The following is a 23,234-nucleotide window of genomic DNA, read 5'->3' as shown; positions in this document are numbered from 1 at the left end:
AATCCCTTGGCATTGACAAAATCCCTTGGCCAATCAATAGCAGCATTCCCCTGCCTAAGACTGTGTCAGTCTGCACTGGGAGACAACCTCCCTCCCACCCGCCATCAGGCAGCAGCTGCACTTGCTACTTACTTAAGGTCCAAAGTCCTAGGGTCCTCTGCTGGGATGCATGCAAATTTTGTAGGTCAGAATTTGGTAAGTCAAAGCGGGTGTTGATGGGGGACAGCTATATGCCAGTGGTGGGAACATAAGGTAAGGGAATAATTCTATAAAATGGGCCCACTGTGCTGACCCCCACATGCTTTCTTTTCCAAGGAGCAAATTTACCTGCAGCTCTGCCTGGCTTAAGAGGACAGGTCATGTCAACAACCTACCTTTTATCTGCAGGAGAAATTCAGGCCTGAAATAATTCCAGTCAGAGGATCACAAGTTACCCAGAAGGGTGGGCTTCTGTGGACCTTACACAGATCAGATCCCAGAACTCAGGGAAATAAGGATAATTCCCCCCACCATAAAATCTGTAAGAACAGGTCCCAGTTGGAACCAGTTAGCATAGGCCCAAGTGACCTAGAATGGTCACGGCAGTGGGGACTTGGAAGTCTGATGTCATCCTGCTGTAGTTAAGAGTCAAGGGGTGGAACTGGATGGGACTCTCTGGAAACTTCCCTGGGACCCTACACTAAAACTGAGGTGTGGGAGGGAGGGGTGTGCTGTCCCTCTCCTCTCTGAGGGGACCCCCTCTCTCCCTGAGAGTACCTTTTCCCCTTTCCCGTCCCTCTAATAAACTCATGCTTCTCTGAGTGACATGTCTGAGGTCTTTCTGACTTGATCACAGGAACTGGGGTTTGACGTGGGGCTTTTCATGCTGCCTCAGTTTCCCAGAAGTTCCCTGGCCTGTAACAGTAGGACAGGGACCACCTGTCCCGCAGGCGTCAGGACTCAGTGTGGCCCTGGCCTCAGCGGCCTCCTCTGCGATGTGATATTGCTTCTTGCTCCCTGGGCACGAGGTGGAAGTTCTAATTCCTGCTGATCTTTCCTATGATTGTCACTCTACAGATCAAGGAATCATGGCCGAATCCAAAGTTCTGAAGCTGTCCCCGGCACCACCCCACCCGTAGGAGTTCAATAGTTTGAGGTCTTCTATTTAGGTCGCTAGTCCATTTTGAGTTCATGTTTGTATGTGCTGTCAGGTGGAGTCCAACCCCATTCTCTGGCATGGAGGTAGCCAGTTTCCCAGCACCGTGTTGAAGACTGTCCCTAGGCCAACGTTTAGCATCGGCAGCCTTGTTGAAGATCATGGGCCACGCGTGCAAGTCAAGCATTTACTGCTGGGCTCTCTGTTGTGTTTCGTGGGGTCTGTCCTCGTGTCTCATCTCCCTGTCTTTTGTTACTTTGTTTCATAGCATGTTCTGAAATCAGGGAGCGTGAGTCTCCAACTTTGTTGTCTTTCAAGATCATTTTAGCTTGTAATTCCATACAAATTTTAATATGAATGTTCCTATTTCTGCCAAAAAATGTAATTGGGATTTGATAGAGATGGGATTGAATCTGTAGATTGCTGTTAAAGAAGATCTCTATCTTCTTTGACAACTTCTCCCCCCTCCCCCTCCTCCCCCCTCCCCCTCCTCCCATCCTCTCCCTCCCCCTTCCCTCCTCCTCTTCCCTCTCCCCCTCCCCCTCCTCCTCCTCCCTCTCTCCCTGTTCGGTCATTTTCAGTATACAAGTCTTTCACTTCCCTGGTTAAGTTTATTCTTAAGGTATTTTATCCTTTTTTGTGCTGTTGTAAAAGTTTTTTTCTTAATGTCATTTTTTGAATTGGTCACCGTTACTGTAGAGGAACACAACTGATTTTGGGGTGTTGATTTTATATTCCAAAACTTGGCTGAATTCATTTGCTGTAAGTGTTCTGGCGGAATCCTCGGGCTTTTCTAAGTACAAGAGCATGCCTTCTGGGAACAAAGAGAGTTTCTTCTCCTTTTCCAACTCCCTTTTCTTTTCTTCCTCTTTCTCTCCTGCTGGTGTTGCAGAACTTCCATTGGTGTGCTTTTAGGGTTCACTGGTGGTGAGGATGGGCATCCTGCCTACTCCTGATCTTGGAGGATCAGGCTCAGTTTCCCCATCAAGGGCGAGGGGAGTTGTTAGCGTCTTGTGCCACCCTTTGTCATGCTGTGGTAGTTTCCTTCTATTCCTCGCATGTAGAGTTTATTTCACTTTGTTTTTATAAAAGCTGGCTCTGCCTCTGTTGAGATGATCATGTGCTTTTTGTCCCTCCTTTTGTCACAATGACTGATTTCTATGTGTTGAACCATCCTTCCATTCCAGGCTCACACCCACCTGGTTACAAGGAGCAGGCTTTCACTGTGCTCTCAAATCTGTTCTGCTAGTGTTTTGTTTAGGATCTTTGTGTCAGTACTTATAGGAATATTGGTCTTCAATTTTCTTTTCTCATTGTGTCCTCCTCTGCTTTTGTGTACCTTTGTCAGGGTAAATCTGGCCTGGTAGGATGGGTGTGGGAGGGGCCTCTTCACTTTAGTTCTGTGGGAGTGTTTGAGAAGAGCTGTGTTCCTGCTTCTTTCAATGCTTGTAGAATTCTCTGGTGCACGCGTTTGGTCCTGAACTTTCCATTGCTGGCGGGTATTTGATTACAGCATTCATCTCCTCACTAGTTACAAGTGAGCTCAGATTTCCTATTTTTTCATGATTCAGTCTTGGTAGAGTGTCTGTTTCTATGAATTTATCCATTTCTTCTAGGTTATTCAATTTTCTGCTCTTTTTTTTTAATTCAAAGTTATATACTAGTAGAGTATATCTGAGCATGTCATGCCAAATAAAATTATTAGTATGATTTTAAAAGGATCGTCCAGCAAAATAGAGCATGAGCTACTTTGCAGTTGTGGGATGCAACTCAAAACCCACAAGCCACTGTCTGCACTTTATTTTAAAATGAAGTTCAATTTTCATGATCAAATGTTTCCACGATTAGAAAAGAAAAACACAAGAGATTTAGAAATAAATTGAAAATGTAAAAGAAAAGAAAAACACAAGAGATTTAGAAATAAATTGAAAATGTAAAAGGAAGCAAAACCGAACACATATTCCTATAAGTACTGACACATTTCTGGAAAATACCACAAACAGATTTTGGTATTTGGCTCATAACCATTTGTTTGTTTACCGAGTACCTTGGCTGCCCCTGCAGGGGACATGGACTCTACTGTTCAAACTGCAGGGCCTGTTCAGGCGGCCACCTCCCTGCAGTTTCTTACAAAGGGCGGGTTCTGTTCTTGGCAAGGGAAGTCATCCAAACTTCTGCGACCTCCAGGCCTCTGGGCTGCCCGGCCCCTTCCGTTCTGCTCCGCAGCCAGGCCTCATTTCCTTTCCCTCCTTCTCTTGTTTGGCCTCTGTGGGGACAAGCAGGAGCAAGCGAGTCCCCAAGACTTTTCAGTTCTAGTGAAAAGTTCCAGCAGGTGTTCACCAAACCAGTGCCAGGGCTGGGCGAGTTGCCTTGGCATAGGAGAGTGGACCAGGGCCAGCACCCCAGCTGGACAGACTCTCGGCAGAGCTTCCCTCGCCAGCACACGGAGAAAAGGGTCTGGCTGGAGAATCCGCGTCCCCTGTGCCACCTCTTGAAGGTGACGTCCCGTGAGTACTGCTTGAAGGGTGGCTTCGTCTCCCTCCGACTCAAGTCACAAAGACAGGACATCTTGCAGTCAGTCTTGCTGCTGGAAGGAAGATGTCGAACTGAGATTTGTCTGTGGCTTGGCCGACAGCCAGCGGACACCACAGGTCACACAAGAACTGTCACTTAGAATGCTTTCAGGAGGCTCCTGACCAAATGGACCCCAGGGGTCCGGATAGGAGGGCTCACCTTCTTCTCTCCAGAGTCTAATCACTCAATCTCTAAATGGTCCTAACACCAACAGGAGCTGAGAGCTGGCTGGTCTAGGAGAGTTCCAGTCTCCTCTGCTCCTTGGCTCTTAATCAAATTCTCTAAAATTTACAAGAAATTCTAACTCTATTGTGCTGGTGAGAGTGCAGTAACTGCAGTTCAGTTTCTCTCATGTTTGGAGGGCAGCCTGGGGTGGGAAAAGATGGAGGAGGGGTCTGCCCCACTTCAGTTCCAGTTCCTGGCTATGTGACCTCAGGCAAGTAATTTGAGCTCTCTGAGCCTTTGTTTGTTCCTGTATTGCAAGAAAGCCAAAGTAGTTGAAGAAACCCTTGCACCGCAGATGATGAAGGCCAGCTTTCTCAAGGGGAGGTGAGCAGTAACTGGAAAGCAAGCTAGTTCCTCACAGGGCTCAGGGCTTTTCCCTTCCAAGGGCTCTTGGCTTGGCATCGCTCCATGCTTAATTCTGAAGATCACTCAAACAGTTACAGTTAAATGCGGATCAATATCAGTTCTCAAAAACAGAAGCCACTGCCACTTACTCAGCTGGCTGAGCGTCAGCTCTGAGCCTGCCACAGGCACTGGGTTTAAAGACCTGGATCCCAGAGGGGCATGGGGCCTCTGCCTGGGGCAGCTCACAGGCTGCTTAGGAAAGTCCAGCCAGTGAGTGGGACCTGGTCAAGTGAGGAGAGCAGGCCAAGGGAGGACCTTGCTGTGACGCTGCATGACAAAGCAGCAGTGGAGAAGAGGCCAGGGTGTGGGAAGCCCAGGGCTGCTCTGTGCCTAGGGCCAGGGTATGGATGGGGCATGGCCAGGACGGGGGGGTGCTGCTGGCACGACGATGCCCAGAAGAGGCCTGAGTAAGGGCCGCCCTTCCCTTCCCCTCCCCCTCCCCCTCCTTCTCTTAGTCTGTTGAGTCTTCATCCAAAAGGAAGTGGGAGGCGTTGAAAGCTTTGGAACAGAGCTGTGAAGGCATTATCAGTCTTTGAGGTAGAGTTCTCCAGGGGCGCTTCTCTACAGAAGCAGAGGGCGGAGACTGGCCATCGGGAGACCCGCAGGCTGATGTCCTGGTGGAGAGGCCAAAGGCCTGGGCCGGGTGGGATGGAGGGCTGGGTTGGCCAGTCCTTCAGCACTGAGTCGAATACCTTGATCATCAAGTTGTAAAGAGAAGAGGTTTAGCTTGGCTCGGTTTTGGAGGTTCAATCAGTGGTCGGCTGGCCCCATTGCTGTGGGCCCATGGTGAGGCAGCGCATCATGGAGGGAATGTGGGGGAGCAGGGCTGCCCACCTCATGGACAGGGAGCAGGAAGAACAGGACAAGGAGAGGAGCTTTTCCCCATGGTCCCCCTCGAGAGCACACCATCCAACAGCTTAAAGTCTCCCAGGAGACCCCACAACTTGAAGCTTCCACCAGCTCCCAACAGCAGCTCACTGGGGACCAAGCTGCTAACACAGGGACTTGGGGGACATTGAAGACCCGAACCATAGCAGGGACCATTAGTGACATCTGAGATAGGATGTGACATCAGGAGAAGGAAGGAGGTGGGAGATGAGGTGTGAGAGAGGGCTTGTCACAAAGAAGGCGATGCCACAGGGCGGACGTCAAAACCGTGGTGCTCAGGGGAAGGAGCCGGACACGGCAGGTCACACACTGCGCGATTCCGTTTTTCCAAAATGTCCAGAAAAGGCAGCTCTAGAACCTACAGAGACAGAACCTGGAGGACTGTTGCCAGGGGCTGGGAGCAGAGAGTGACTGCCGATGGGGCGATGGCAACCTCCCCCAAGTTAGACAGTGGTCATGGTCACCGACTCCCTGACCGCACTGAACGCCTTCAGCAGCACACTTACAAGGGGTCTGTTTGACGGTGTGAAAATCATACTCAACAAGCTTTTTAAAAAAGAGAGCAGTATTGAAAGGCCTCGAGGAATCATGGAGGAGAAGCAGCCTGGTTAACGCTGCCGCTGAGAACAACGGACCTCTGTCCGCCTCAGCCCTGTGAGAAGTGTTCATTCGTCGTCTCTTTTAATCCGGACACAGTGTGAAAAATAGGTGCATTTTTTTATTCCAGTTTTACAGATGAGGAGACCAAGACTCAGGTTTAAGGGAACATGAATAGGGTCGGGCAATTCACACGTGTGAAAATCCAAAGGTTGGACTCGTCGTCAGTGCTGGTCTAATAGGATCAGTTAACTCTTCCCCGTGCAGCCATCCCTTGGTACCCACAGGGAACTGGTACCCGGATGCCCCACAGATACCAAACTCCACAGAAGCTCAAGCCCCCTCTATAGAATGGCATGGTATTTGCGTATGAGCCCTGCACGCCCTCTTGTGGACTTTAGATCATCTCTGGGTGACCTACAATTCCTAACTTGATGTCCATGCCACATGGGCAGTTGTTACTGTGTTGTTTAGGGAATAACGATAAGAAAAATGTCTGTGTTCAGTACAGAGGCAGTTCTTTTAAGGGTACTTTGGCCAGTATAGGCTGAACCCACATGCAGAACCTGCAGGCATGGACAGGTGACCTTGTCCCTGGCCGCAGCCACGGAAGGAGCCCTCCCAGGGACAGCTCTGTGCTGGTTGCTCTTGTTCTCATTTTACAGATGCAGAAGCTGAAGTTCAGAATTGATCAGTGACAGCTCAGGGCCAAGCAGCCAGGGAGGAGGCAGCTGGGACCCCGAGCTCTGAGCACTGAACACCTCCTTCCCCAGGGTCTGGGAGTCCCGGGACTGAGAGAGCTGGCTCAGGGCCAAGGGCACTGTAGAGGGAGGACTTCAGTCTGCCTTCTGCTGAGTCAGTGGAGGGGGCTGTGCCCAGAGCCCATGGGCCAAAGACCAGGAATGTTGGTGACAGGCCGAAAAAGAGGCTTAGCACGGCAGCTCTGGGTGCTGGCAGCCCTTGGACCTCGGACCTCAGAAATCTGCAGGCCACACTGTTTTGCAGGGCATGGAGTCAAAGTGACAGAAACCAGAGAGGGCAGAAGATAGTGCATTGCCCAAGTTCAGTGTTTTCAACAGGCTGACGAGGCTGACGCGGGAGCCATCATCTAAGTTGGCCTAAAGTCAAAGGTCAACAGCCCCACCAGGGCTTTGTACCCGAGCTTCCCATGCCCAGGCCGAAAGAAAACCTGTTCCTGGAGAGCCAGGGGACTCCAACACGCCTCAGGAGCCGCTGTGGCCGAGGAGCTCAGCTTAGTTGTCCCTCTGCCTTTTTCTTGCTGGGTGACTTTGGGCCAGTAGTTTCACCTCTCTGGGCCTTGATTCCCCAACCTGTGACCAAGCATTTTCAGGCCAGATTCTGTCGGTATCTGTCGAGTGAGAAAATAAGTAGATGAGTATGGAGCAGGTATTTTGCTAGTCTAAGCAGGCAATGGCCCATTTGGATAGCCAACCATGGAGTCTCCCTTAGGTGTGAAGAAAGGATTCTCCACAGAGAGGGTGTGAGTAACAAATGTTCCAAAGAAGCCAGAATGAACGTTGTGCTCAATGGCATCTATGCCGGGTTCCTTTTTTTCTTTTTTTCCTTGTTTGGTGGGGCTGAGGCTGGAACCCAGGGCCTCACACATGCCGAGCAAATGCCCCATCTGTGAGCTAGAAATACAGCCCCGGCCCCTCAGGGTCTTTTCCCCTCTTCGTCCCTATCAACACTGTCTCCCTTACGGTTGAGAAAACCATGTCAATAAAGGATGAACTTGCCATTTTAAACTCCGTGGAGTCCCGGGGCATCTGGGGTCCTAGAGCCTCGAGTGCAGGGTTCTGGGTTGGAGGATGGAGTCATTAGCTCCCCGGCTGTGGCTGTTGGACGAACCTGGGAGGGAGGTGGAGGCAGCATCTGGACAGGCGCAGAGTCCAGGAGAAGCTGAGGTGATGGGCAGGAGGTTGCCGTGAAGCACGTGCTCACAAAGCAGGGCACGCGGCAGCGAGGGCCAGCAGGTAGGCCCCTGGGGCCACCCAGACCCCAGCGCCGAGGAATACCTGCGGCACTGTGCCCAGAAGGATGCTGAGGATGAGGCCACTGTGGGGACCAGGGATCAGTGGAAAGTGGCCTGATGGGTTCAGAACATCTGCTGCAGTGTGGGAGGGGAGTGCAAGGGCAGGAGCGATTTGCTCCTTCTTGGCTGATAGAGTCTGGAGAGGCGGGGGGACCATGTGCAGCCTGCCGAGAACTGAACTTGATCATGGGAGCCAGACAGGCAGAATGGAGAGAGAAGCCGCCCAAGACTATACGGGCAGAGCCAGGAGCGGGGAGCCAGGGTTGGTGGACAGGTGGGGTGTCAGGACTGCATATCTACCTGTCGTTGCCGGACAGCCTTCGTGCCTTCCTATAGCACAATCCAGCGTGACAGAGTCAAGTAGGCTGTGACTAGTCACCAAGTGGAAATTTGATTTCGACAGAGCCCCAGACAAAAGGAGCAAATTGAGTTTGGCACTCAGGGTCACGTGGAGAGGAGGTGCACCCCCACAGCAGAGCTGAGCTTCCGTGAACAGCTCCACAGTGTCCAGCTCTGGGCCTGGAAAGAGAGGTCAAGTTTTTGCTTTACAAAGAAAGGCACCTGCAGCTCTGCTTGGCCGCATGGCTTGCCATGGTCACCGGCTGTGCTGTCAGAGTTGGAAACCAGCCAAAGTCCATGTGCTGCCCGTGGAGCTGAGCTGCTCCCTCCATGTGGAGGAGGGTCTCACTTCCCTCTGCAGCCTGGTGTGCAGGCTGCATAGTCCCAGGTAGTGACAGTGGCCAACACAGGGCTCCTGCTGGCATGGGCCAGGCACCCTGGAGCTAAGCATGCAGGGGCCATCTCCTGCCAACCTGAGTCCACCTTCCAGTGATTTACTGTTACTGGCCTCAGCAGCAGTAATAGTCTATCTTTTCAAGGACCAGATTAATCTTCCTGCTTCCACTGTGTCACCATCTTCCAAATCTCCCCCAATCCCCACATCCCAGCTCCATGTGACCACAGGCAGAACTTTGTAAAGAGGTGACCCGATCTCCCCACCCAATGCTTTCCATTGCTCTCAGGACCCAGTGCCACTTCCCTGGCCTTGTCCCACGACACAGCCGAGAGCTCCAGCCACCCAAGTCTCTCAACCCCCAACTCAAGCTCCCCCCAGCCCCAGGCCCTTTCTTCCCGCTGTTCTTCCTGCTAGCCCACCCCACTTCCGGCTCGCACCGCGCCCCACCCCCCCCAGTCTGAGCAGTAGACCGGAGTCAGCTGGCTCGGCCTCTCCTCCTAACCTGTACCACTTCCTAGAGTTCACCTTAATTGATCTAAACGCCAATTAAGAGGTGTGGTTGTCGGTGACTAATTGACGCCCACTGGACTGCCGGCTCCTTCCTGCCTTGCACAGTGCCTGCGATCAGTGGGCCAACCATGGGCAGGGCTCAGCACACCACTGGGCGGACAGCAGGGCAACGAGTGGAAACCCAGGCTCATGGGACATCAGCCAACGCGCCCACGCCTCCCCAGCCCCGGCTTTATCTGTGAGAAGGAGCAGTGCATGGGGAGGGTCCCAGTGCCCCTGAGCCCACCCCACACAGTGTTCGGGGCAGTTGAGCCTGTCCACGTCAGCACCCTGGGTGCTGGGAGTCTGGGTGCCGTCCTCCAACAGTGCAGCTACCGAGCCGCTTGTGGCCAGTTCTACAAGGAAGGATTTCTGCCTGGCTCCTCTGTCCCTCCCTGGCAAGGACTGAGATTTGAGAATTTTACAACTGGAAACACTCACTGTTTCCTCCTTTAAAATACAATTAATGTGGGGGGTCCCTCCTGACATTCTACTGGGCTTCTGACCCTCCTCAAGGGTGGAAGATAGAGCCAACTTGGGGCTGGGAGCGGAGGGGCCTCCCTAACCACTTCGCAGGGCGCAGCTCCTCGCGCTCCACCTGGTCTGGAAACCTGTCCTCAGGGACGGGCTATGTCAACAGCGCAGGCTGTGTTCAGACTGTGCACAGCTTTGGAGAGATTAGGCTCTCCCAGAACTAGAGGGCACGGCGACCCAGCAGGCAAACCCTTGACCACCAAACCCTGGTCTTCACGCTGCTGATGGCAGCTTGGCTCCTCTCACAGGGTGAAGCTGCTTCTTTTTTCTGATCTTGGAAGTGGGAGGCGGGCAGAGGCAGGCAGTGTGGAGTGGCGGCTCCTCTGGGTGTGACTGGCCCTGGGCCCTCTCTCTTAGCTGATGTGCAGCCAGTGCACCGCCAGAGCCCTGGCTCCCCGGCCAACTCTGCCAGGAGCCCAGCCACTCACCCCTCTGCTCAGGACCTGGCAGAACAGCTTGAGAGGCAGAGGCTGGCAGCTGGGGCTGCGTCCTTGAGCTCCTAGTGTCTGAGAGTCAGCCTTCAGGAGCCTCTAAGCCTCAGTTTCCTGATCTGTGAAGTGGGGAGGTGAATGGCCTCTGGCTGAGGGCCACTGTGGGGACCAGAGATCCCACGTGGTCTGGCAGGCCCAGTGGACTGGAGTCAATAGGAAGAGTTCTGTCTTTTCCTAGACTTGGAACAAAAAGCCCTGGAGGGCCTTCACATCTGGCCCAGTGGTTCCCAAACCAATACAGCAGGACACCTGGGTTGTTGTGGGGGAACCGTCTTTGTCATTGTTTTAAGAGCACTTCTAGGTCATATTGACTCTGGGAGGAAGGTGCAGAGGTGCCCCACATGCCCCGCCCCCTCCACATGGGCAGTGCTGGTCACTGCGCTAACCCAGGAGGATAGACCTGCGTCCTGTCTGCAGTGGGCAGCCCGGGGCTTGGGGAGGAGGGAAGGAATGAAGAACGAGGAAGGAGACATAGGGAAGGATGGGCAATGTAAGTTTAGCCTGAGGTTCCACACACCTTTCCAGGCCTGTCCCTTCCCAAATTCTGGGACATCTGCCACTCTTAAAGTCACCATGAACTTAGGCACTCCTGAAGGTTCCCTGGTGCACAGTTAGACAGCCCATCATAGGCAGAAACCTGCAATTCAGGGGCCTTTCCAGTGTTATCGACTGCGGGATAATGGAGACCTGTGGCTGTGGCCTTCTCTTTGTGAAATCACAGCCTAAGTCGGCCATTTTAAGGTGAATGACGTGGTGGCATTTAGCCCGTTCCATGTTGTAGGACCACTGTGTCCATCTAGTTCCTGAAGGTCTTTTTCACTCCAAAAGGCGACGGTTACTCTTTAATAGGTGCACCCATTCCATGCTCCACCCCACCCTGGCCAACCACTAATCTGCTCTGTCTCTGGGGATCTGCAAATTCTAGGCATTTCGTATAAATATCATCATACAAGATGTGGCTTTCCGTGAAGGCTCCTTTCACTTAGCATGACGTTCCCAAGGCTCAGCCATGTTGTGACATATGTTGGTCTCACATTCCTTTTCATGACTGAATAATATTATTCCACTCTACAAATAGACTAGATTTTGTTTATCCCTCCGTTTAGTGGTGGACAGTGGGCTGTTTTCACCTTCCGGGTGCTGTGGAGAGCGCTGCCCTGGACGTTTGTGTACAAGCGTTGTTTGAACACCTGTTTTCACCTCTCTTGGGTATGCCCGAGGAGTGGGATTGCTGGATCACATGGTGACTCTGTTTGCTTTTTCAGAAATCACCCAACCATTTTCACAGCAGCTGAAATATTTCACGCTGCCCCTGGTGTTGTATGAGGGTTTCATTTTTTTCTCCATCTTTGCAAATACCCCTTAAGTCTTTTTATTTTTTAGATGGGTGATAGCAAGACATTTTCCTTCGTCGCCTGGAAGGATCCAACAGGGGAAGACATTGTGTGTGCTGAAGATAAATGGGATCACCGCTGCGGAGAAATTCAAGAGGACAAGAGGCACATGCCCGAGACCCAGGGAGGGGTCCTCCAAAATGAGAAGTCTGTTAGGTGTTGGACAAATGAAATGAGAAAAGAGAACTGCCTCTGCCTGCAAGGCCCTGGAGGGTCTCTGGTGGGCTTGTCCCCCTGGGTGAGAAGCTTGCCCACTGGGCAGTGGGGGAGAAATGGGATTGTGGGTGGTCTTGTTTTCAACGTCAGCTCTCACCCACAGATGTGGCTTTGGACGCGTGGTCTAATCCTTAAACTTCAGTGTCCACAGACACACAGCGGAATGCTCTGCTCTAGGACTCAGTGAGGCTTATGCATGACATGTGCCTGGCATACAGTAGGTGCTTACTAAATGTAGGTCCGGCTCCTTGGTTCATTCTTTCGATACATTGTGAATTATTGGATAGAAGTAACAGATTTACTGCTATTTGCAGCCTTCTTAGCTTCTAGCCCTATGCTGGGTCCTTAGTAGGTGCCCCGTAAACATTTGAAAATGAATAAATAAATGGAAATAATAATAAAGAGATATATTTCCCCTACAGGATAGTGAACATTCTAGACACTTGCTACATGGCAGGCAAGCTCAAGGGCAGTATCTCATTTGATCCCCCAGACATGACCTTGAGGAAGTAACTCCTTCCCCCACTCTGCAGAGGTGTGGTGTGTCCAGGGTGACTCGGCTAGGAAGAGGCAAGCTGGGATTTGGACCCAAGACATCTGACATCCAATCCCGGGCAGTCCTCATTGTGTCCTGTCCCTCTAGGTGTGGCTAAACCGTTGGCTGACCACCCTGGAGTGGGAATCCTGTATTACAGCTAAAAAGAGCCCACGTGCTAGCTGGGTATGCAGGCAAGGTCTGAAGGTCCTGGGAAGGCAACTCTTCTGCCCAGAGGCCACCTGGGCCTTGGTGCCTGTCCTCTTAGGCACAGGAGAGCTCTCCCTGGGCACAGAGATGCCATCTTCCTAGTGCCCGGGGGTGCGACATTGGAGGTTGATTGCTACAGACATCTCCTGCAGGCGTCTCCCACGGATTCGATGGCTTCTTCCTGCACTAGGCCACCCCTTTGTCAACACCATGACACCAGGGAAATGGAATGAGCCCAGAGGAGGTGGCCTGTTGCTCTGAACTGATGTTGGGGAAATGAAATAGGCCTTTCCTGGTTCCCCAGAGACCTGTTTTTCCAGACCTGAGTAGATGGCTGAGCTGGACACAGCACCCCTCTCCCTTGGGGCTGGGACCCGAGGTGCCCTTCCTTCCGTACTCCCCCTGAACACCGCCCTTGGCTCCCTGTGCCCTCACCTCTCGCAGGGATGGGCCTGAAGGTGGCTTTTCAGCCCTGGGTTGGGCTTGGATCCTGCCCTGGCTGCCCAGGTCACTCAGCTCTTCCTACCATGTCCCTCTGCCACTTCAGTGTTCCATGTGTCCCAGGCTGTTGAAGAGTGAGAAGAATTAGCAAGTGCGCGTCACTTTGGAGCTCGGGCGAGACGGCAACACGGTGTTCATGAAATAGCGACGACGGCAGTGGCCGTGGCACAGCACTGCACAGGTGGCTGCTCTAGGCGTTTCTCCACGGCTGAGTTCACGCCAACATGGACAGAGGAGCAGGAGCTCCCTCCTTGTGCGGCTCACCTGGACTCAGGGCTTGCTGTGCCTGTTTCATGTGTCCCTGCTTGGGACCCTTCCATGACACCTCATCGGACCCTCCCCTCTGTTCCAGCTGGGTCTCCACTGGAACCTCCTCATGTCAAAGAGAAGGGGTCTCAGCTATCCCACTCCTCGGTCTATGCCCAGAGGAATTAATCAGCATACTATAGTGTCGCAGCCACATCAATGTTTATAGCAGCTCAATCCAGAACATGCTGAGCCACACCTGGGCATGTGTGTTAGTCAGCATTTGTCACTGTGACCAAAATGCCTGACAAAAACAACTTCAGGAAAAGTTTATTGGGCTCACGGTTTCAGAGGTTCGGTCCATGGCCACCTGACTCCATTGTCTGGGTTAGAGGTGAGTCAGGACATCATGGTGGAAGGATGTGGCAGAGGAAAACTGCTCACCTCCTGGCAGCCTGGAAGCAGAGAGAAAGACGGACAAACAGACAGACAGAGAGCGGGAGGAAGGAGCCAGGGGAATAAGATATAGTCCCCAGGGGCACACCCCCAGTGACCTATTTCCTCCTGCCTACAATTCCCATCGGTACCGTGTCCTTTCCCATTATTAATCCAGCAAATGGATTAACCCACTGTTGAGGTACAGGTCTCTTAATCTTAGGTCACCTCTGCACATTCCAACATTGTCTATCCCATGAACTTACTGGGGGATACCTCCTATCAAAACCCTAGGAGCATGTTCTTAATAAACCCAGTTACCCACAGATAGCTAGCCATTAAGCTTATCAAGATGGGCATTAGAGACGTTTGTGGCAACAGCTGAATGCAGTTTAATCATTAATGCTGCTGTCTTTCACAATTTCTCCAGTATAACCGGATTCTATTAGGAGGTGATCTGTCGGTGACACACATCCCATTTGCTCTTTAGACTGGACAGGTGAGGAGAGCCCAGGACTCGGGTGAGTGATGCTCGCCGCATTGGGCCTGCTTTGGAAGGGTGTCTGGGATGACTGGCATTCACAGCTGGAGTGAGGGGTTTGACAGGTGAGGGATTTGAAAATCAGTCTTACAGGGTTCTGGGAAAGACTAAGCCAGAATGCACACAGGGTCAGTGGGGTGTCCCTGACAAACACTGATACGGCGTAGCGAAACCTACGCTGCTGACAGTGGCTGTGGTTATTACTGCAGTGTCTGATACCCAATGTGGTCACTCCCTCTCATCCTTCTCTCCTTCCTTCCTTGTATCCTCCCTCCCTCCCTCCCACTCCTCCTCCCCCACTACTCCATTCCCTTCTTCTATCTTCTCCCTCTTAAAGCTTCCATTTATCACATCTTTCAGTTTCTTGTTTTGGAATTGGCTTTAGTCATGGTGAAGTCAGCAGGGGCCCCGGAAGTGAAAAGCCAAGTCAGCCACTCAGTGGAGAGCTTGGGGCTCGGGTTGGGGTTTTCTGCTGAGAGCTGGTGGCCAGCAGCTTGCGGGAACCACGTGGCTTTGCTTGGTGGGGACAGGGAGTATAGTGGAATGCAGGCACTTCGGAGAAGGCGGCATTCTGTGGCCCATGCCAGAGAGGGAGAGGAGCCTGCGGCTGCTGTTTGCTGACCCTCTGTACACATCCGTGCTGGCCATGACTTTTCCTTTGCCTTTATCCTTGCACCCAACACAGCTCTGTGGGAGGCTCTGACTTTAGGCTGTCTGGGCTCAGATCCAACTTCTGTGACGGCTTCTCCTAGCATCATGTCAGAGGCAGGGGTTTAATATCATCGATGGCAGAAAGGGTAGTAGCCGAGGTGGTTATTTAAATATTTAACCTCGGGACAGCCTGGGTGTGGGCCAATGGGACTGCCTGGAGCAGAGTTCTGGGGCTCTGCTGTGCTAGGTATTAACCCTGCCACTGCCGGGTCCTGGGGAGCACCCTGGAGAGGGACATCGTGTGCTGCTGAGGTGGCAGGTAGGCACTCAGGGGATGGGGCAGGGGGCTGTTCAACCATGGGCACAGCAGCACTTTGCTCTAAAGAACTTGTATGGCCACACTGATGGGCACCGGCAGGCCGCTAGTCTTAAAGAACAGAGTTATCAGTGTTGTTTCTGGGGGTTGGAGACAGGGAGCTGACGGTACCATGCACAGAGCTCATGCTTATTTATCGTTTGTATTTTATTTTATTTACTCTTACTCTGTTTAAGCCTTAGATAATTATTTTGAGGGAGCTTAGGGTTCTCTATTTAAACACTGCATGGGCTCAGATGGGTGAGCCGTCTTAACCATCCTGAGGTGTCATCATTGAGTCAAACCGGAAGCGCTGCACCTGTGGTCTGGGAAGGCCATCCGCTGTGCTTCCAGAGGTGATCACGGTGGCTCAAGGGCACCTGACATCTGCAGCGTGCATCAGTAATGAACTCACTTCACCCTCACAACAGCCCCTGGGGTTCGTCCTGTTATTACCCCCATTTGAAACAGGAAGAAAGGGAGCGCAGAGGAGTTCAGGGTCTCTGGTTGGTTTACTAGCTGTAGAACTGGGGTGTGAACCCAGAGTCCCACTGTGCATGCTGCCTGGGCACACGCTGCCCACATGAGACCTCGAAGTGCCCCAGCAGACAGTCTCCTGCCAGTCATGAGAGGGCTTAGGGATGATGGGCATCCTGGACCCTGCCATGGTCTCGGCAGGATGAGTCCACAGTTGAGGGCTGTGCTGGGAGCAGCTCCCTGGCGGGGAGCCTTGTTGACTTAGCAGTCTCTTCCTCTTCCTCACTGGTGTGGGTGAGGAGAAGACCAGAGTTGATCCTGGAAGAGAAGGAAGCATGGGCCCCGCCCACGTCCTCCTGGTGCCCCACCCTCCCAGTTTGCGGCGTGTTTCCTGGGAAGATTGACAGACTCGGCACCCGAGCTGCAGCGCTCCTCGTCTCCCTTGACTGTGTGGGGCCTGCTGAGCTCACAGTCCAGTGCACCCCAGGCCCACGTTCTGGGTCCTTGTTTGTCACAGGGCAATGTTTTGCACACCGTAATTTACTGCCGCCCACTCCGTAGCTTCTCCCCCCGCACCCTGTCCCTCCCTGTGCTCATTCCTTCCTCAAACACCTGTGACCACACCTGCTCTGACCTTGATTTCCAGGTGGCTCCATGTTGGACGATTGTGGTGGAACCCAACAAAAGCCACACTCTGGTCACAGCTGGAATTGTGTTTTCTCTCCATGGGTAAACTCAAGAAGCCCGGGGGACGCTCTGAACACCCACCATATTTTCTTCCACTGTGGAGCCACGAGGGGTCCCTCAACACCAGCCCAAGGCCAACTGGACCTGGGTGTTAGGGCTGTTCCCTGGATTCCCTTATGACTGCTCCTCACCTTCCTACAACTGCCCGATCGTCCTCCTCTTTCCCCTTTCGTCGGTCACTTTACCTCACACTTCATGTGGACGCCATTGGACTATAGATGGTGTTAGACAGGATATAGAAGATGCTAGAATACAGGAAATTTGCACGGAGCTCCTGTTTTCCCACTTCCCGATCTGAAGTCTTCACCACACTTACCCATGTTCCGTCCTTGTCCCCACATGCCTCTCCCTGCACGGCCCTCACCTTCCCATGGCTGAAGCTGTATGAAGACCTGTCTTCATATGGGCTCCTCTTCCAGTGCTCCATCACTCCAGGGCCATTCCATCCAAGTCACCCTTGAAACAGTTACCAGTGAGTGGCCTCTGTGTGATCAAATACCCTGGACACTTTTCATCCCTCTTTCTTGACTGCCCTCAATCAATGTTGACACAGATGACCCCTCACATCCTCTTAAAGTTCTTGTCTTCTCCACACTTGGCTCTGCTTGTTTTTTCCAACTCAGTGTCCTTTGTCACTTACAGTTCCTTGTCTTCCCCCCAGGCTGGGTTCCTTAGGGATCTCCTCTTTCTACACTCCTTCCCTGGGTGGCCTTACCCAGTCCTTTGTCACTAATTCCCACTTAACTCATGTCCAGCCCAGACTACTGCTTGAGCACTCTTATTTCCAAGTTCCCAGGTGACATTGAGTCGTAGATGTTCCACAAACTGAAGGTCAGTACTTCTAAACAACCCTTCTTTCTTCCTACCCACAAATATGTCACTTTCTGAGTCTTCAATAGCCCCTTGAATGGCAACTGCCATTCATTAGACACCAAGGATTTGGCAGGCCCCTCCCAGGGCCACCTGAGTTCAGGATTCCTCATCTAACAATCACACTATGAGAGGGTGGCAGCTGTCTTTGACTGACGGACAAGGAAGCAGACTCGTGAATTAGTAACTTGCCCTCGGTCACAGTAGCAAAGCCAGATGGAGATCAAGATCTCTGTAATGGCCTCGTTCTTTCCCCTCTACTCATGTCTTTTCAAATCCTGGCTTCCGCTTCATCATTGGGAGACCATCTTCATTCTTAGGCACATGTAGGGCCACCATGTTGCACAATTCCAGGGGAAAGTCACAATGTCATCTGTGTGAATGGTGGTCCCTGGGTGGCACCGTGGCAGCCTTTCACTGAACTAGAATGGGAACAATCCCCAGGAGGCAGGCAGGGTGGTAGCCACAGAAACCGTCACTTAGCTCCCTCTGTCCCATTTTCTCCTTCTTTCCCTCTCCTCCTCCCCACCCCACCTCTTCTGCCTTCTGTGCACCTCTTCAGCCGGCATTCAGTCCGACTGTGGACAGGAGATGGACCACTGAAGCCCTCAAGTGTGAGAAGTAGGGGAGGGGGTGACTCAGGGTTCTGCAGGGAAGCAGAAGCAATGGGTATGCAGGTCCTCTTGTCTTTGTCTCTGTCCCCTGTTTCCCCTGGAATAGGCTCAAGCAATGGTAGGGTTGCCAAGCCCCAAAGCCAGAGGCGAGCCAGCAGACTAGAAATTCCAGCAACGCTGGGGTTTTACTCTTATTCCAAAAGACCTCTATTACAGTTTGAGGCTGAATTCCTTTTTCATAAGGGACGTCAGCTGCTTCTCTCGAGGTCTTTAGCTTAGTGGATGAGGCCTTCCACATCATGGAGGGCCATCTGCTTTACTTAAAGCCAGCTCACTGCACGTGCTAACCCTATCTAAAAGACACCTTCACGGCACATCTAGACTGTTCTCTAGACATCTGCTAAATGACAGCAGCATGGCCTAGGCAAGCTCACGGGTAAATGAGCCTCACAGGTAGGGACCGTCCCTGATGAGATCTCAGACACCCTTAGGCCATGCAATCCACTGGCTGTGGGCTCTGGGATGCACTTGAAGAAGAAACCCATAGATGATGGGAGGAGGTGAGCCTTGCAGGGGAGGCAGGGGAAAGGGAAGAGCCCTCCAAGCCCAGCAGCCTAAGCTGTGGCCCAGAGGCCTGCAGATGTCAGGAAAGCAGGCACAGGGCTGGAGTGGCCCTCCAGGTGGGCTGGGGTGGGACAGGTGTGTCAGCCCTTCAAGGCAGGGCCTGCAGTAACACTAAAGTGGAGCTCAGGCAGCTCACCAACCTGCATCCTTGTCAGACGGCAGAAATGGCTTCTGGATCCAATCAAGCTGCATCTATCCATCCATAGAAAGGCTGTGTCCTTCCAGGGTTGTATTTTCTGCATTAGAAAGAAGAGCATTCAGAGTTTATTATTATTATTATTATTTAAATTTTAACTCTACTTGGCAACTTGAGACTGTTAGGGCTTAATTCCGTTAAGAAAACTATTTTCTTTTTAATTTAAAGCAATTACAAAAACTTATCTAGTTATAGCAGTATTTTATTAGGGCCACCATGTTGCACAATTCCAGGGAAAGTCACAATGTGTGGAAAACTAGGAGAAAACAATAAGATATTAATTGGCCACAATACCACAGCCCAGGGGTAACTGCAGGTCATTTCCGGCTGTTTCTGACCTGTTTTCTATGCCCATAAATATGTGTTTGTCCCCTGAGCATCTCTACAGTCCTCCTCCTGCCTCCCCATGCTGGGCCACCACTCACCTTCCATATGTCAACACGGTCTCTGAATGCTCTTCTGATGTTTCTCTCCTCCTGACACCAGCTCCAGGAGGACGGGGGGTGGGGACACCCTGGCTCAGGATTATCCCCATAGCCTACCCTAGGGACTTAATATCTGTTAAATAAGTAATGCATAAATATTACCTTTTAAATTGAAGTAAGAAAACATGCAAAATTTAAGCACATCTAATGTTTCATTGTGTAAACCTATGTATGTATATTTTTAGTGTTGAAAAAAAGTATGTTCATTTATATATCTTCCCTTATTTGTCAACCACAATGTATTCTGAGCATCTCTCCGTGGCATCCAGTGTTCTTGTAGAACATAATTTTTAAGGACTACATAAATTTCCATCATGTGAATGTGCCATCTTGTAGTTAAACTTTTCTGCTAGGCATTTTTTATTTTTCTTTTTTTAAATACCATTTTTCTAACACACACACACACACATGCTGCACTGAATATTTTGGACTTCCATCTTTGTGCACACTTTTAGTCCTGCTTTAGGTTAAATCTTGTCGAACGAAGTTGTTGGGCCAAAGGGCAATAGAAACACATTTCCAAACTCCAGAAAAGCCGCGCAGTTTCTACTTCCGTCTCACCAGCGATCAGGGTGACGATGCTGGTGATCGTTTCCACTTGACAGGCTGTGAGATCAGCACTGGGTTTTCATTTCCACTGATTTCATTTTCACCTCTTGGAGACAGACAGTCTAGCATTTCTGAAATGTGCTCCTTCTGAAGAGAATGATGTGGGAGCAGCCTGGGTCTAGTAAGCCCTGGGGCAGGAGCAGGATGCACCGCAGCTCAGCCCAGCCCCCATCTTGTAAATGGGCCAGAGCAGGCAGGTGCCAGGTCCCAGGGCCTGAGTGAGGACACTGCAGTGTCTTACACTGGCGTCCTTTACACTGGAACGAACCTTTTGGAGGCCATTTGGAACCACCTGCTGTGACCTGCCATCTGTGGCAGCAAGTGTCTAATGGCTCCGTCCCTTTTCCTCTTTCTCAGCAACAACATCAACAAGTCCCAAATCTGAAGAATAAACCATGGAGCTCAGTGAAAAGGACACAGCAGAGAACAAGGAAAACAAATCGACAAGAAAGAAAGCGGTCAGTGCTGGCTTCTTGCCCTCCCCTTGCATGGGCATTCTGGTGGCCTGGGCAGTCCCTCCTGTCCCCCCTCGCCCTCTGTCCTCCAGGGTCAAGGTGAGGCCAGCAGAGAGAGGATCGAGCAGGGGCTGGGAGCAGAGCCCCGTGGGCAGAGCTGGGGGAACGAGAGGGGGTCTGCGGCTAGGCTCAAAAGTCGGGAGCCTCCATGGTACTGATCTGCTGGTGGCCTTCTGGACTTGGAGCATTCTTAAGGTCATTTCTCAATGAGGGAACATTGATGCTGACAGTGATATGTCATTGTCCTTATGAGAGACATGGAACCCCTTCCCTGCTCTCTCAGATGGAGCCAGTCTCAAACTTCAACCCATGTGTGCCTTGTCACCTCCCAAGGGTGTGGACGTAACCACAGATTGCAAGAAAAGATGTCCATATTCATAATAAGCCTCTATTTGGCAGGACAAAGATCAACACAAGTCTACTTGCCAAATGGCCAGGCTAGTGTGGAATTGGCAGTGTGGACACCATGGGCCCCATACAGTGTGTAATGACACCACCTGCCTCAAGTCACCCAAGGACATGGGAGAATTGTGTTAAGTAGATGGTGATTCCCTCTAAGTGATACTGTATCTTTTGGTGCTTATCTTAGGTGAGCCGAGCATCCAGTGCCTAGGTGTTTGGTGGAATGGGGAAGGGAGGTAGTCATTTCACGCATTCTGGTTAAATGACACTCAATAGAAAGCTCCTCTTTCCCCCAACACTTCCCTACTAGAGAATTGTCGCCATCTCTAAGCTAAACTTCTAGCCTTAGAAGTTATTTCTAAGTCAAACTTCTAGCCTTAGAACTGCTCTCTAGATGATTTGAGCTCAATAGCAAATGTGTATCCAGGGACCAGAGGCTGAGGCCGATGTGCGTTTGCTCAGGCTGCCGTGGAAAGCCCCTGAGACAGGCTGGCTTAAACAGTAGAACCTATGGTCTCACCGCTCTCAAGGCTGGAAGTCCAAGACCAAGGTGTGGACGGACTGATTCCTTCGGCGGCCTCTCTCCCTGCCTTGTAGATGGTGTCTTCTCCTATGTCCTCACATGGTCCCCCTGTGTGTGTATGTGTGTATCCTAATCTCTTCTTATATGGACACCAGTCAGATTGGATTAGGGCCACCAAAAGACTTCATTTTGACTTACTACTTCTTTAAAGACCCTGTCTCCAAATACGGTCACATTCTGGGATACAATTTCAGAGATCAGGACTTCAACATGTGAACTTGGGGGGGACTCACAGTCCAACCTGTGTGATGCACACAGTCCCTGGAGGCTCCTGTCCAGAGGGGAAGGCATACTTGAGTGGCAGCACATGGCCCAGAGAAGTGGCAGAGGGAGGTGGGGAGGGAGCTGAGCATTGAAGGGTGAGAACGGTTAATAGTCCGAAGGGCCCGAGCCGGGGCAGGGAAGCTGGGTGCGAGGGTACTCATTCAGTGCTGGGAAATGGTGTGTGAGGAAGCACTCGGTGGAGAGCAGGCTGAGTCCAGACCCAGAACACTGCGGAACATGGGTTCTACACCTGCCCCACCCCTAGAACACCTGGGATCTCCTTCATACCACACCTGTGCCAGGAGTCGAGCTTCTGTAGGATTTACTGCAGAGTTCAGGGCCACAGGCCACACGGGACAGACACTGCTCTGGGATTCGGAGGCTGACAGCTCCACGCCCTCTCTGGACTTTAGTTCACAGGACTAGCAGCTCCCCCGGGTCGAGGGGGAGGTGCAGGTTGTGGGGAGCCCTGGTTGCTGCCTCTGGTTCCTAGTGGGACTCCATGTCCTCCCTCAGGCTTGATGCCCAGCTCTGGGGCCCACTGTGTTGACAGCCTGGTTCCTGGCACCGTTGGAGTTTGCACCTGCAGCGGGAACTATGGAGCTGCTCATACAACAGGCATCCAAGCCGGCAGCCTCCACCCGTGCCCTTCCCCACTCAAATACCTCCCCAGGCTCGCCCATCCTGAGTGTGCTCCGGAGTCACCTCTCCCAGAAAGACTCCCGGATCCAGCTGAGATTGGCGCGGTGCCTCCCCGGCACTGTCCCAGGGAATTCTCGGCCCTTGCAGGCATGTGGTAACCCAGTGCTTCTCACTGGGCTCCTGTTCTGGACCCGCCATGCGGTGAGGAAGGCAGCCAGGTGACTGGAAACCAAGTCAAGAAATAGCCTGCTCTCGCAGAGGCGCCCCCCCCCCCCCCGACCAGTGCCCAGAGCGGCCAGGTTGCACTGCTCTGTGCCCCAGCCTAACTGTGGAAGTCTGTTAGCCATTTGCTCAGAGCAGCCGCTGTCCTGCTGTAGGGCAGTAGGGGCTGAAAGCTTTCTCACCCACGTGCCATTATGGCCCCCAGGACGCCTGCAGTTCTCCCCATCTTTTTTTTTTACGTGTGCTTTGCATTAAACCCAGTTTGCTGGCTTCTGCCCCTTATTTGTGGCCCGAGCACTCTGAATTCACCAAGCATGCCTCTGTCCCTTCCCAGCCTCTGTGTCTGCCAACTGCTTCCAGGAGCAAAGAGTAGAGGCCACCTGTCCTCGCCATCATGAAGGTCCTTCTCTGACATTTGGGGTGAATCAGCCGTGCCCTGGGTTCATCCTCACTATGTCGTGCTGAGCACCAGGTCCCAGCCTCTTGGCTCCTTTTACTGAGTCAGCCAGGGTGGTGCAAGGAGGGGTCCGCTCAGCCTGGGGCTGAGTAAGCAGGACAGAGTCATGGCAGCTTTTTGTTCTTGGGCTGCAGGGCTGCCCACGTCCATCTCCAGCATGCTGCTAGGGGTAGGGTGGGCCGTGGGGTTTCTGTTTCAGCCCTGGAGTCCCTCTGCAGGCAGCTGGAGTGAGACCAACAGCCCGTCTTGCACTGGT

General features: G+C 52.2%; 1 protein-coding gene across 1 annotated transcript in view; it reads left to right on the top strand.

Annotated features, from left to right (window-relative positions):
- The first annotated feature begins 3,406 nt into the window (after positions 1 to 3,406).
- Positions 3,407 to 23,234, top strand: part of Slc2a9 (solute carrier family 2 member 9) — a 153,233-nt gene continuing 133,405 nt past the window's right edge. Inside the window, exons 1-2 of the mRNA XM_076864316.2 lie at positions 3,407 to 4,258; positions 20,251 to 20,351. Of these exons, the coding sequence (XP_076720431.1) occupies positions 20,289 to 20,351 (63 nt within the window). The 5' untranslated portion in view covers positions 3,407 to 4,258; positions 20,251 to 20,288. The remainder of the gene's footprint in view (positions 4,259 to 20,250; positions 20,352 to 23,234) is intronic.

Source organism: Callospermophilus lateralis, chromosome 8 (assembly GCF_048772815.1).
Source record: "Callospermophilus lateralis isolate mCalLat2 chromosome 8, mCalLat2.hap1, whole genome shotgun sequence".
In the NCBI taxonomy this organism is placed as follows: Eukaryota; Metazoa; Chordata; class Mammalia; order Rodentia; family Sciuridae; genus Callospermophilus; species Callospermophilus lateralis.
The sequence above is the reverse complement of the archived record's forward strand: the minus strand, read 5'-3'. Positions and strand labels throughout refer to the sequence as shown.